Below are 13,912 nucleotides of genomic sequence, written 5' to 3'. Positions count from 1 at the left end.
TGAGACTTCATGAGCAAGCAAAATCAATTATTTCATTAAGATAACAGCAAAGGAAAAAAAGAAGAGGTGATATCGGTGCCTAATAAAAGTTCCAGTGCCAAAAACAATTGCCTCCCCTACCTCCCTCCGTGGATAAATAGAACATGCCATATTTGGACGAAAACCACAATTCCAACTCTCCACTATACACGAATCTCACATGTTTGGTTCCAACCACCACCATAATAGTTGATCTCAGCACCCTTACAAAAGAATATTACAGAGCCACAAACTTGAACTCTCAAGATCCTTTCCCACCCCGTTGTTTTTTCTCTTCTAGAGCAGCAGCTTCATTCAACATATCAGCAGCATCCTTGTGCATGTCTAGCTTGGCAAGGGCAACAGCCTGCATATAAAATGCTGTCGACCAGTCTGGGTAGACACATTGTGCTTGCATTGCATCTCGGAGTGCAGCATCTGGTTGATCACACAGAAGATGACATAGACTTCTCCGTGCATACACAGTTGGAGAAACCATGGTTCCAACATCTATGAACTGCAAACAAAATGGGATCAAGTTAACCAGCCATTATTGCATAAAAACGCTTGTTTACTCCATCGGTTAATTATCTATATGCAGAATGCTATCCATATAGCTTATCCATGAAGCATAAGAAGCAATAAGGGTCTCAAAATTTCCAATTTGCTTACTATATTTCATTGCTTGGCTCAGTATCAAAACCCTCATTCATCTATTGAGCCAAAATATACAGGGTACAACTGATACGATACCAGAATCAATATTAAGTTAATGAATTAGATCGGTAAGGTCTAAAGTTCTTTTGGGACCATATAATTGCTGTGCATAAATTTCATCTATTCATTCCAAGCGCGAGATGGAATGTGTACCTGAGAATAACACTCTATAGCAGTTTTAAAATCTTTGTCACGAAATGCTACATCTCCACGCTTTCTTGCCTCCAACATATCTCTCATTTGTTGGGTCCACTCTTGAAAGGATAGCTGAAACCAGTCCATATCAAATGGGATTTAGCACCACATGATAGATAGGCATCCACAAATCAATATTTCACAACCCAATTACCTCATTTGTTCCTTCATCATCTTTGTAATGTGTCATTACCAAAATTTGATGGATAGCAGTCAGATCCATCCTCAAACAGGCATCACCCATTGGAGACAGAGGGTGCTGAGGAGTAGGAGGCCCTTCCTCATGTTTGGGAATTCCCAACATCACATAAGATGGAACCTGCAAATGAAGACTCAAGATCTTCAGAGTCTGGCAAAATCCAAATTCTCTCTTTCATAAGAACATAACTGCAAATGCAAACAAGATTTCCTTGCATGGGCACATCCCAAAAAGGAAAATGAGGCACTTTAGAGAAAGGGTGAAAAGAGTATGAAAGACAGCTCACATCAGATTTATTTTGCAGTGGGGCAAGTGTAGCCACAAGATCTTTCGTATTTGGCCGCTCCCTTGGTTCATATTGCAAACATCGTGAGGCAAGATCAAAGACCACTGTTGCCTCTTCAGTTGAAAAGTTTCCCTCTAGATGAGAATCCATCAAAAGAAGAATGTTTTTTCCCCGAATCATATCAAGGGCCTGCATGCATACAAACAAAATATGAAAAATTAAAATTTAATAAAGTATACTCCTAAAATTACAACTTTGGATCAATAAGGAGGTACAAGTAACGACGGGAAAAAATCAAGAGGCAACAGAACTGATATTTTCACCCTTATTTTTCCTGAAGAATCTTCATATACAAATCAGGTGAAAGACATTAGATCCAAGAGTTGAATGATGTATTATCTCAAAACAAAGCCAAATGTGCCTATAGCTTTAATCTTACCATCCATGAGAACCAAAATTCGTTCGGACCCAAACATCCAACACTTTCAAATAAGAACCATGTTCTAGATGACTATTCAATTTTTCTCTTGGCTATTCCGCCCTAGGTTTAGCCACCACAACAGTATGCAGCTGTGATGATGGAATCACTTCATTATGCATGTCCATTGTATCTCTCCAAGCTAAGAAGGAATACTAAAAGGACAATTACTTACATGACTTGGGGGAATGTGCTTTCCACTGAGAAGATCCAAAAGGACGGTTCCAAAGCTGAATATTACACTTTCAGGAGTGACCCTTCCTACAACACAAACATTCGTTAGTCGATCAAATCAGAATCAATCATTCGAACCAGGAATGACTCCCAGACAACTAATCATGGTGAAATTATCAGTACTAGAAACTTCAGACTTTAAATATTCAATTTTTATGAGAGACTTGGTTCACTTTCTCTTTCAAAAATTCTACTAATTTCACAGCTAAGAATTACAGATGCTCAATGCAATATGATTATCTATATATATTGGAGATGGAGAGAACTTTTACTGTCCTTCAAGCTTGCTATTAACCAGTAGTGTCAAAGCTAGCTTAGTAAAGTAAAAGAAGAGGAGGTCCATTAGTGGTCTAACAACTCCAGCATCACACACTCCCCACCAATCCCCCATATTTGCTAAAAAGGAAGTGATAGCAAGAATTATGACAGAGATCACTCAATTACAACAGGTATTTGCAGAAAGTCTATTTCTGTAATGAATGATAACACAAATCTAAACATTTTAAAACATTGACTAAACGACTAAAGTTTAGACTTATACAATGCAATGGAAGAATGTTTTCATTTTTTACAGTGAGAGCAGAGAAAATAAATAATAACAAAAGAGTTAAAGCAGTTACCATTTCTTAGATACTCAGGAGGCGTATATGCAAGATTGGTACTATAGCTTTTTCCATCCCTACTGTTCTTCATCAAGCCAAAACACGAAAGTCGAGGATCACCATTCTGCCAAAACCAATATCAAGATTACTGATTCACTCTATTAAAGATCATAAAAATACGCATACCTAAAAAAAGAAGAAAAAAACAAAGATATTTGTTGCAACACCTCATCAAAGAGAACCCTATATGCATTCAAATCATGGTACAATGGACGACCTTCACTGCTACAATAATCTAATGCTTCAGCTATAAATAAAGCAACTCGCAACCGCATGGCCCACTCGATAGTCTGGTTCTCCCCTGTCAAACAATTAAATAACTGAAATTATCCCCAAGCCAAAAAATGAAAGCATCAAAAAGAGGAAAGAGTACACCAAGAATTATGTCTACATTGGACAATAATATATGGCCAAAAATATGACGTCGTTTGCTTTACTTGAAAAAAAAAAAGGAGTTACGATAATATTATGCAGGATCTAACTGATTGAGATTTAATTAGGTGGAAACAAATTTAATGAAAACAATCAATAAACACCCAACACAACAGATCAGAAGAGGAATGATGGGCACTTAAATTGAATAAACTTTAATTTGTTCTCTTCTTTTTCAGGAAAAAAAATGGTAACTACAGTTGGAACATACAGTGAAATAAATGCTTTGCGAGGGTATCATTTGGCATGTATTCAGCAACAAGCAATCTCTCGTCACCGTCACAGCAATAGCCAATCAAATTCGCCAATCTCTTATGTCTCAGCTTTCCAACACCCCAAGCTTCATCCTTTAAGGAAAGACCCAGAAAAAAAAAATGAAGAAATGAATCCCTACAATTAGAAATAATTCAATGAGTTGGTGAAAAAGAAGGGGGCAGGGGGAACGTACGGCGAATTGTTTGGGATTGGGCCAGGCTAATTTGGCGAACTTTTTTATGGCGATCCAACGGCGATTAGTATCGTTTTGGAGGCGGCCTTTGTAGACCACATTGGGAGCCTTTTCGCCACTTTCGGAAACGATGAAATCGGAGCTAAAGTTGTTGGTGGCAGCCTTAAGCTCAGCTAGAGAGAACTCCGAGAAATAAGGGACGCCACCGGCGGCAGCGCCAAGTGAATCTGTTCCGTAGGAGGGTTGAGCAGGACCGTTACTTGCCTGAGGTAGACGGCTGCTGCTGTTGTTGTTGTTGTTGTTGCCGTTGTGATTGATTTTGTGGTCTGAGTCGTGTCCTCTAAGAAAGGAAGACTCGCAGCAGCCCATAACTCGGGGTGGGTGAGAGCGGAGTTGACTCGAACGATTAATAAAGAACCATAAGGATTCCTCTTCTTCTCCTTCTTCTTCTTTGTTCTTTAAGAAATATAATGAAGAGGGGGGAGAGAAGAAGTGGAAGCTCAGGGTTTTTGGGAGATATGAAGGAAAAGGAGGGTGTGAGCTGAGTTAAAACAGAGATCTAAATACAGAGAAGCTGCCGCAGCTTTCTTATTTCCTTTCTTTCTTAGTTGCTACTGCCCCTTTCTGCACTGAAAAATAAAACACCTTTGTCCCTCTCTCCGTGTTTTGTTTTTTCTACTACTACTATTCGAATGGTCCTTTTTACGTGCTTGAAGGGGTGGGGAGGTGTCTTTTTGTCCTTAACGTCTCTTTTTTAAAATTCTAATTATATATTTCTTTTAATCCTAAATCTATCGACAATGCTAAATCATCCCACATCTCCCTTTACGTTGTTCCATCAAAAATCCATGTTTAAACTTAATGGCTACTTTCACTTTCACTAACCACGACTTTCGATTATGTCACGTTTATAATAAAAAAATACTTTCCAAATATTTTTAAAACTATTTTATGCTAAATTACCGATTTTTTATTTAGTTTTTAGGATTTTTTTAAATTTAAAAAAATAGGCCATTTTTAAAGAGTGAATGTGAAAGTAAATTCAGCTAGACACATATAAAGACTAAAATCGCCTATTTGAAAATCACAGCCTATTTCTTAAGTTTAAAAAAAATAAACAAGGTCGAATAAAAAAAAACCATAGAAGACTAATTTAACACTAATTTTAATTTGAATTAGGATTTTTCCGATTCCAATTAGTAGATGCATAATCACAAACCGCGTGCGTGGATTCGAAACGCCTGCCCCCCAATTCTCAAGCTTTTTCCTTTCCCTCTCAAAGCTCTCCAATTATAGCCAGGGCTACCCAACTGAGGAATTATTTATATAATAAATTGTTATATAATATATAATTCAATTCAGTGGTCTGAAAACTTGTTGAAACCTTACGAGTTCCGGACATAATGGAAATTTTTTCGGTGCTATGAGTGGAATTTTGACTCCGATTAACTGTACCAACTACCAACAACCACACGACAGTCCATCATCTACTCATCTAAATACTGAACAGGCTTCGGCTTATTTAAACAAATATTTATATGTGAGGCCTCAAATCCAGTAAAGATCAACAAATCAATAAAATACTGAGAAAAAATAATTAGGTAAAAAATCACTACAAAAGACAATTAAGAAGAATACAAGGAAGTAACACCCTAATATATACCTACATACACACTTAAAAGCTTTTTTCAGCAGCTTTCATTTAACGGATAAACTTGAAGCTTGTAACGATAAGGATGCCCCTTTTTTTTTCCTATCAAATCTTGCACGCTCAACCCAAAATTTCAGTACCTTAACCAAAACGACAAAGACAAAATGAGGGGAGGATGCCTACTGACCATGACTTTACAATCCAGTTTGTTGACTTTCAGCAATGGGAAGGCAATCAATCAGCCAACAATCAGAACTCAACTGTGCAAAACAGGTTTCAAACAAACCATTCTTAATTAGACATATGAGATGTTATCATATGGGGGTTTATTGGATAAATATCCCCCCTAGCAAAACCACAAATGAAATGAATACTTCTTTCAACTAATAATAATTAAAGCTGTAGAGCTAAGTAAAATAGAAGCCGTCCCTGTACCTAACCATGGAATTGGATTGATAAGGACATTAGGGGTTATCTTGAGTGGCCTTGCACTTTTCAGTGCATTGGTGGAGCTCCCCATAAGCTTGCCTGAAATGGATAGCAAGCTTTTCCATTGCCATGAAAATCTGCTTTAACCCATGCTGTAAACTAGCAGCCTCCCTAATGTTACTGCCATCCGTGGTACTGGTATCTCTTGGTTCAAGAACGGCACTTTCTTCCCTTGCCCACTCCGTCATCTTTTTCACTCGAGCTTGCACCATTTTCTGCATCTTTTGCTCCTCTTTTTCCAAGAGTTTTACTTTCCTTTCCATGTCCTTATCAGCAATAATCCTTTGCCGCAGAGTTGAATTATGCTGCTGTTCCAGAACTTGGTTGATGCTAATGAAAAACGTATTCACTGCTTCAACTACTTCTTTCTCCAAAAGTCTATCCATGACTTCAGACCACTGGTTAAGAATCACAAACACTGGGGGTACTCCGGATCCACCGGAAGAGAGAGATGAAACACCATCTGCTGCTATGTCCTCGGGTTCATATAGGAGACATCTATGTAACCAACCATTCAAAGCTTTGACATAGCCTCTCTGGGCTTCAATCCAACTAGATAAGCTAAGAACGAAGTTTTGAAGTTCAAGCTTTAGTTTCATTGCCACTTCAAGATGAGCGTCATTAAGGTTTTCATTCAGCGTAATGACATCCAAACATTTGGCTTCCATAACCTTTTGGCACTGACAGCTATGGCAATCTAGCATTACCTTCCACATTCCAAACAATCTAAAAACAAGTAAATTGCAATCAGCCACATTTTATCAACCAACTTCAGAAAATCGTGCAAATCATTGTCACTTTAGAAATGAAAAAGGAAAAGAAAATGAATGAAATAGCGAGAATCGTCTAATCACCATAATGTGCTTGATTTTCACCCATCCCAGTTTAGTTCCCTCAGAGATTGAATTCCCTAATCCTGACTATCAACAGTAACTGAGGACCATGTGAAACTCCAGATAATCTAAGGCTTCTCTTCAAACTCTACAGTCTATTTTCTTTTGGTTACAATTGATTGCACGGTTATTCCTGAGATACTAACCAGAATCTGCAGTCTCTACAGAGAATATCTAAATCTAGCACGTACTTAGGAACTACCGAGAGCTCAAATCATTTTATTAGTTTAGAATACAATTATTATGATAAATGAATCAGTTAAAAGTATAACTGGAGAAAATATGGCTAGTTGCAAAAGTCTCCTAGTAAATTCAACTCAATCCAAACCTAGTTATTTTCTCTTTCCTATATAAATTTAGTGTATTGACAAGTTGAGTACTGATGTACTCTTTAAGTCTTCTTGTTATGTTCTTGAGAGTTGCACAATGTGACACAGATTAATTTCACTAGAGCTACAATTTACCTGTGAATTAGTTCATTGATCTGTGGCCACAACTCTTCATCCATCACCTTATTTATAGTAATTGCTATGTTGTCAATAACTTGAACTGCAACTCTCATTTTAGTAGATAAGGCCCTAATTGAAGTTTGTGTAGAGTCAACTCGGTGAGCATCAGCACCCCTCTGATCCAAAATCCTCATCTGGCTACGCTTCTTTGAATGAATCATGCGCAGCTTTTCCTCAGCCTTCAAAAAATAAGTACACAAGGCTCACCATCTTTAAATTCATAACATGGTCAAGAAAATTTAAATATATTGAACAATAATCCTACATGCACATCGCAATATCATGTTTCTATCCAGCCTAAATTTTAGTGAAGAATTCCAAAACTGGGTTGAAAAGAACTGCATGACAAAAAGATAATGCTTTAAATTTATATTCTTGACCATCCTACAGGCGCTGCTTAAATCATTGTGAAACATTGTACTTCGAGGAACCATATCTATTAAATCAAAGTAAGTGATGTTCGTACCCTTGAGTTCTAAAATTTCCACAATCCCCTTACTGAGTTGATCTCAAACAATTCAAACATATGGCTATGGTTTTTTTCCAATAGACATGTTCTTGTCCAAATATATAACACCTGATTTGGTTGAAAACATATCAATTTCATAGATTACATGACAAGAGAGCGGTTTAGATATCACTCTCATCTAACCATGCTTGTAATCATTTGAGAAATATATAAGCCATAAAACATTTTAATGCTGCCTAAAAAACTACGGTTAAAGTTTTCAAAGAAACTAAACTCTGATAAAGTATTTCAAAATTTACAGAGTCATTCATCTCTTCGACACAAAAACATGAACTAAAAGAAAAAGGTGAAAAAGTAAAGTAAAATCTAAAAGCATATTGATTCTTGAACCATACCTTGACTTCATCATAGAGCTTCTTTTCCCACATACACAGTTTCCTCAGAGTAGAAGACAGGTTCTGTGAACTCACAATCTCATCATTATCCATAGAACTAAACTTACCTTCTGACAGTAAGGGCTCTGTTTCCCATGAATTTGTAGTAATCATATGAAATACCTTCGTAGTGCCTGAAAGAATTGCGGAAACCATAAAAAAATGTAATCGAAATTTCAAACCTATGGTCAGCTAAGGGAATGTTTAAAACTATACCTTGATAAACAGATTTTTTGTGATGATAGCGAAATTTTCCAGTGTCAAGCATATTTAAAACTCCATTTCCGGACTCCGAAACTTTCTCAAATAGGACCTGCAATTCTTTGATTACCTCAGAAGCACTTTGTTTACCGCTTCGATTTTTGGGTTCATTTATGTCAGCCTTCTTTTGAATCTTGTCAATATGCGATGAATCTGCTTTCTTCCCATTCTCTGCATCACCGTTCTTAACTGGAACAGCTATTCCCCTCGGATTTTCTCTTTTTTCTTTAGTAAAATTTGCACTAGATTTCTCATCACCATGAACTTGCTTTACTGCTTGTGCTTCAAGATGTTCATGAACTCCTCCTTTGTCCTTCACTTCTTTGCTCGAAAAACAAGGCAACTCGTATCTCTCGTAAATTTCATCAAAAAAGTTCAAGTAATCCCAAGCCACACTCCTCGGAGCCGGAGGTGGAGGTGTTTTCCAGCCTGAGCCACTGATTTCTCTGCTTTGATTCGTATTAGAATGGTAATCATGATTAGGCAAAGGATACGATGTTAGGATCCCCTGATTAAGATAATTTAGATGGATTTCGTTAATATATTTACTAAAATCTTCGCCCGTCTCTTCGTCTTCCAAATCAGTATCGAATTGAATGTGCGAATCTGAGTTTGAACTCGAAAAAGAATGACCGGGCGAGGACAGCGGCGAACGTCGCTTCGGCGGTTTCTCGTCAGATACGACTGGTTCATCGCCGGACGAAGATTTAAGACATTGATCGAAGAAACGGTGGAGAGCGGGCCCGAGAGTCGTGAGCGACTGCATGTACGCCACGTGTGCATCGGCGAAGGCGTAGCTTTGCAGGAGAGCGTCCTGGAGGAAATTGCAGCGGTCGCCGCACAAAGTGACCGCCGGCAGCTGGTCGAGTTTTGAAGTTACGCAGCCCATGAAAAAAAACGCAAAAGAACGCTGAAAATCATCAACTAAGGCAATATTTTGAAGGGTTCTGAATTTTATTTTCCCTAATAAAGACTATGTTTTAAGTAACGGCAACGGCTCTTGGAAAACAGAATTGAAAAGGAGGATTAATGGAGGGTGAGGGTGCCGTTACCAAATTAGCTTTAATTTTGTGGCGCATTTAATAGGAAGCAAAAGAAGGGGTGAAATTCGAAAGAAGAAAACAAAATAGAGTAAAGAGTGGTAAGTAGTGGAGTGGCATTTATACAAATGGGAAAGAGTGGCGGGATACGCATAACGTCTCTTTGATATTTTCCTATTCTTGCCCTGGTGGTCCTCCTCCTTTTAATTTTTGCATTTTTACACTTCTCTTCTCTTTTCTTCTTCTTATCATATACTACTACTATAGCAGTATATATATATTTTAAAACTTTGCCTATATATAGATAAAAGAATTGCCTATATAATATATTCTTATTTTTATGGAATAAGAAAAATGCATTTCTGGGCTTAATGTTAAAAACGAATAAATATTAGATGCAATGGTGACATACATTATATTTTTTAAAAAATAATGCAAGTTCATACTTTAGAAACGACTTTACGAAGATCAATTGCAAACTTCAAACATAGACCATAAATCAAACATGGATCAAGCGATAATTTTGATACCATTTTTCCTTAAATAATATGACATTTCGTGATAAATTTGATACCGTTTTTCTTAAGATAACATGGCATTCCACACTCTATGCTACTTTTATAGCAGCTTTACTCTTTTAATTCCTACCCCAAAGTTAGGTGCCATTTTTAGACAAAATTTTGGGGAAAATCTTGCTTGCTAAGGCCTAAGTTCATCTACTCTAAAAGCCAGGGATGAATAATGTTTAATTTTAATGAAAAGTTTATGGGCAATTATGAGGCTGTGATAGGTAATATTGTTTGGATTGTTATTGATCATCTTTGGGTTAATACAACTACTACCGATTCTTTTGTTGTTTCATGTGCTCAAAATCTCCTCCTTTTGCTAATTATGTTTGGGAAATTTCTTCAATCCTAAACCCATGCTACTTGTTTGAATTAGCAGGGCGAATCTTGGCGTCACCTTAACTTTTTCTTGTTTTTCATTGCTACGCATCAAATCTTGCCAAACTTATTTTGCTTTACTTACTAAACACAATTTTGCTATATCTACTTTTATCATTGGTTGAACCAAAAGTGAATATACCTCTGCACATTGCACAATTACAAGATCTTATAAAGCAAAAGTCATTGTCAGCAACCTTTTGCTAAGGAATGCCTGTTTTCAAACTTGTAAAACAAACAATATCTTTCCATGGACTTAATCCAATAATCCTTACATCAATATGGAACTTACATCTTTGAACTCCAATGGATAGTGTGGAGGAATTCCAACTCAACAAAATCTTTGTCTTATTATCTGGTCTTTCTTTTGTTCTTAAGGTGGGGAAATGTGTGGATGAGGAGAAGGCATGGCCCTCATTTTCATCCCAAGCTTTTTACATGATCCCAATTCCTATGAAAGCCTACCTTTTATTAGTGCCCTTATAAAATATATATTTGATGTGTCATTGCATGCCATCACATGTCTGTAGCTGTAGGGCTACTTCTACCTCTACCCAAATCCTTGCGCTACTTTGAATATTATTTACTCAGCAACAATTGCAGGTGCCACTCATTTTCGAAACCTAAGTGCACGAATCAGGGGAAGGGAAAGTGCTTTTGTCCCTCATAATATATAACAAAGATGTTTTAGCCTTTTCATGCTTTCTGTTTTTTGAGTTTACTTTAATGGAAGATTTAAAATAAAATATTAACTAATCAACAAGACATCTTTTTAACACACCCCTAACTTGAACCACCATGTTAATTTCTTGTACTGCTGTAAGGGGTCATTGGCCACCATTCCCGTTGGTATCATAGTTCGTCTCGTTTGGGAAATTATTTACAAAAGTAGACATTGTAATCATGGCAACAAATGAAATGCTCAAGTGGAAATATGCCAATCCATGAAGTTTTTTAAGCTTGGAAAATGGAAATAAGGGCAATGTCACTGTGCATGGGAGCTGCCTGTCCTACTCTGTACGATGGTAGGTGCATTATGTAGCGGTCCTTTCCACCCCACCCCCAATTTTTAATCCATTTTCCGTCTTTATACCCTATATGGTCTAAAAAGAATTAAAGCGCTTCAATTATTTTCACTTTATTTCGATTCAACTTAGAAATCATTTATGCCACAAAAGGGCTTTAAATCCCATTAAAGGAAATTGGGTGTTGTGAGAGTGAAAAGCTTTTGAAAAAAGATGCTTAAAATAAGTTAAGAGGCCTACCTGCTCGGCAAAAGGATAGATATGTAGCCCAAAGCTTGGTTTATTTGGGTGGGAAAGGTCCACCGTTGATCACCAAGTGAAGTTTATATAGGTTCAACTACGGTCCTTCCTTGTCACTATTGCCTATTTCTAGTCTAATAGGGCCAATCCCTGATCCTAGCCTTGGGACTAGATTCAATTGCATTTAAAATATATTTTATTCTACTTTAATATCTAACAATTGCATTTAAAAAAAAATCAAAACAAGGATCTAGATTCAATTACTGATTTTTATTTAATATATATTTTATTTTATTTTTATGATATAAAATAAACATTTTATATCTAAAATTATGAAAATAATTAAATTTTTTATTTAGATTTTTTAAAATAGCTTAAAATTTTAGTCAAATGATATTGAAAACCATTAAATAAAATTTATTTTTTAAAATAAATCTAAAAATCCAAAAATCGACGGAACCAATATCACCTTTACTGATTTAATAAACCTTAAATAAGGCTTTATTTTAAATCTTATGGATGCAAAGGATAATGTGAGAAAAGTTTATGAGAATCAACTTTTAATTTAGTTTGAGAACATTAAAAGATTTTAAACCAAAAGAAAAATTCAAAGGACTTCATAGGAAATTACTGTATTTTTCAACCCTTGAATGATAAATATTACAACTTTATTCCTGGAAAACATGAAATGATGGGTTCCCTTAAAACATCATTTAATTATGGCCATAGAACACAAGACAAATCAAAATTCCCAATTATTCAAAAGGATAGAATAGATGAATGAGATAACATTTTCTTTTTTTGATCAAATAATTTCACATTTTCTTGCATTATCTACGAGATCAACATATATATATATATAATTGAGACCAACTAACTAAAGGGACCACCCGATTAGGTCTTGGCTATCTTGATGCTTCCCTTTTACCGGGAATGCTAACCTCTCTCCACAAACAATCATCTGTCATTGCCGGTGCAGAATCCATAATTTCTGATCGCAAGTTGAAGGGAATTGAAGCAGTCCCAACTATTTGCACTACTCATCACTTATAATTTCCTTTACGATGTAACATTTTCTTCAGCAAGACTAACGATGAAGGAATGATTGGCACGACAACTCTTTTCTTTCGTTTTCCTTGAAATAAAACCACCTGATCAAATTCAACATTATCTGACAAAACCATGTGCTGTTTTCTTTAATTCCTTGCCCTACCTATTTTATTTTCATAATATTCAGCTTTTCTCTTGTCGATTGGTTGCTTTTCTTTGTATTCTTTTAATTGCCGTTAAGGCATATAAGAGCTGTAGTTGTCACGTAGTATATATGTTTCCACTGCCGGCAACGTGCAACGGAAAAAGCTTTTTGTTTCTTATTAAGCTAATGAGCAACACAAGAGGGTAATTAATATAGCTTTTGATGCTTTTGGCCATTTATTTAAATATAAAAAGGAAATTAATTTATGGGGAATTAATGCTATTCCATCCCAACAGGATGATTTATATTTAATACATTTGTTAAAAAAATTATATATTTTAAAATTTTACATAATATTAAATTTAGCTCTTAAGGCTTACATGTTTTGTTCCTTGGTTCTTTTTTTAAGTTAAATTCGACTTTAACTTTTTAAATAAAGTCTAATTTGATAATCTATTTTTTGAATAAGAGTCTAACTGGTGTTTTTTTTTACGAAATACGTCTAAAATGTTAAATTTTATACATATGCTAGTTATTTTGAACTTTTATAGTTTTAAAATTTTGAATATTTTTAAGTTTTAAATTACTTGTTAACGTGGTAATATAAAATAAATAGTGTCATCTCAATATGAAGTGCATGTGGTCTAACATATCGGTATATTTTTAAAAATTAATGTTTTGGTCAGTATTTTGTTAATGAAAAGCAAATTGACTATTTTTTAAATATTAATAATTTAATTTAATTTTAAAAAATAAAGGTTAAATTCAAAGAAAATGTAAAAGTGTTACACTTTAAAATTTAATCAGTTAATAATTATTTCAAGTTTATTGGCACGTATTTTTCTAGATCTGATCCATGAACAAAACAATTAAAGTGAAATACCCCACAGTTGCACTGCCGTCGAAATTGGTATATAGAGCAATTGTCGGGCAGATCTAAGAACCATGAATGAAGCTAACTCAGATTATAAAGATAACACCTTTGGTTTTTTTTTTTTTTTTAAATGCCTCTCAAAATTGTATATATTGTTTCCAATTGACAAATGATACTAACAAATTAATGTTTTGAAGACCAAAATGTTAAAGAATATGA

At 35.5% G+C, this 13,912-nt stretch overlaps 2 protein-coding genes across 2 annotated transcripts; both read right to left on the bottom strand.

The window, feature by feature from the left end:
* Positions 1 to 12: 12 nt before the first annotated feature.
* On the bottom strand, positions 13 to 4,332 carry LOC105768827 (serine/threonine-protein kinase BSK1). The gene is made up of 9 exons (XM_012589032.2): positions 3,670 to 4,332; positions 3,433 to 3,568; positions 2,957 to 3,090; positions 2,748 to 2,853; positions 2,069 to 2,154; positions 1,416 to 1,604; positions 1,085 to 1,249; positions 889 to 1,002; positions 13 to 535 (listed from the first exon to the last, which is right to left on the bottom strand). The coding sequence occupies exons 1-9, from the start codon at positions 4,036 to 4,038 to the stop codon at positions 281 to 283; spliced, it is 1,554 nt and encodes a 517-aa protein (XP_012444486.1). The 5' UTR covers positions 4,039 to 4,332; the 3' UTR covers positions 13 to 280.
* An 892-nt stretch (positions 4,333 to 5,224) lies between these two features.
* On the bottom strand, positions 5,225 to 9,506 carry LOC105768826 (protein ALTERED PHOSPHATE STARVATION RESPONSE 1). The gene is made up of 5 exons (XM_012589031.2): positions 8,331 to 9,506; positions 8,076 to 8,248; positions 7,167 to 7,390; positions 5,756 to 6,535; positions 5,225 to 5,580 (listed from the first exon to the last, which is right to left on the bottom strand). The coding sequence occupies exons 1-4, from the start codon at positions 9,262 to 9,264 to the stop codon at positions 5,785 to 5,787; spliced, it is 2,082 nt and encodes a 693-aa protein (XP_012444485.1). The 5' UTR covers positions 9,265 to 9,506; the 3' UTR covers positions 5,225 to 5,580; positions 5,756 to 5,784.
* Positions 9,507 to 13,912: the final 4,406 nt, after the last annotated feature.

The sequence above is a fragment of the Gossypium raimondii genome, chromosome 5 (genome assembly GCF_025698545.1).
Source record: "Gossypium raimondii isolate GPD5lz chromosome 5, ASM2569854v1, whole genome shotgun sequence".
Taxonomy (NCBI): Eukaryota; Viridiplantae; Streptophyta; class Magnoliopsida; order Malvales; family Malvaceae; genus Gossypium; species Gossypium raimondii.
Note: the sequence above shows the minus strand (reverse complement) of the source record. Positions and strands in the feature narration are given on the sequence as shown.

Coding starts and splice junctions, on each gene's coding strand:
- LOC105768827 (XM_012589032.2), bottom strand. CDS start 4,038: ATGGGCTGCTGCGAGTCTTCCTTTCTTAGAGGACACGACTCAGACCAC. Junction 1,250..1,415: donor CACTGCAAAATAAATCTGAT/GTGAGCTGTCTT, acceptor CTTCATTTGCAG/GTTCCATCTTATGTGATGTT. Junction 536..888: donor CTATAGAGTGTTATTCTCAG/GTACACATTCCA, acceptor TTTTGTTTGCAG/TTCATAGATGTTGGAACCAT.
- LOC105768826 (XM_012589031.2), bottom strand. CDS start 9,264: ATGGGCTGCGTAACTTCAAAACTCGACCAGCTGCCGGCGGTCACTTTG. Junction 7,391..8,075: donor AGCTCTATGATGAAGTCAAG/GTATGGTTCAAG, acceptor TATTTTTTGAAG/GCTGAGGAAAAGCTGCGCAT. Junction 6,536..7,166: donor ATCAATGAACTAATTCACAG/GTAAATTGTAGC, acceptor ACTTGTTTTTAG/ATTGTTTGGAATGTGGAAGG.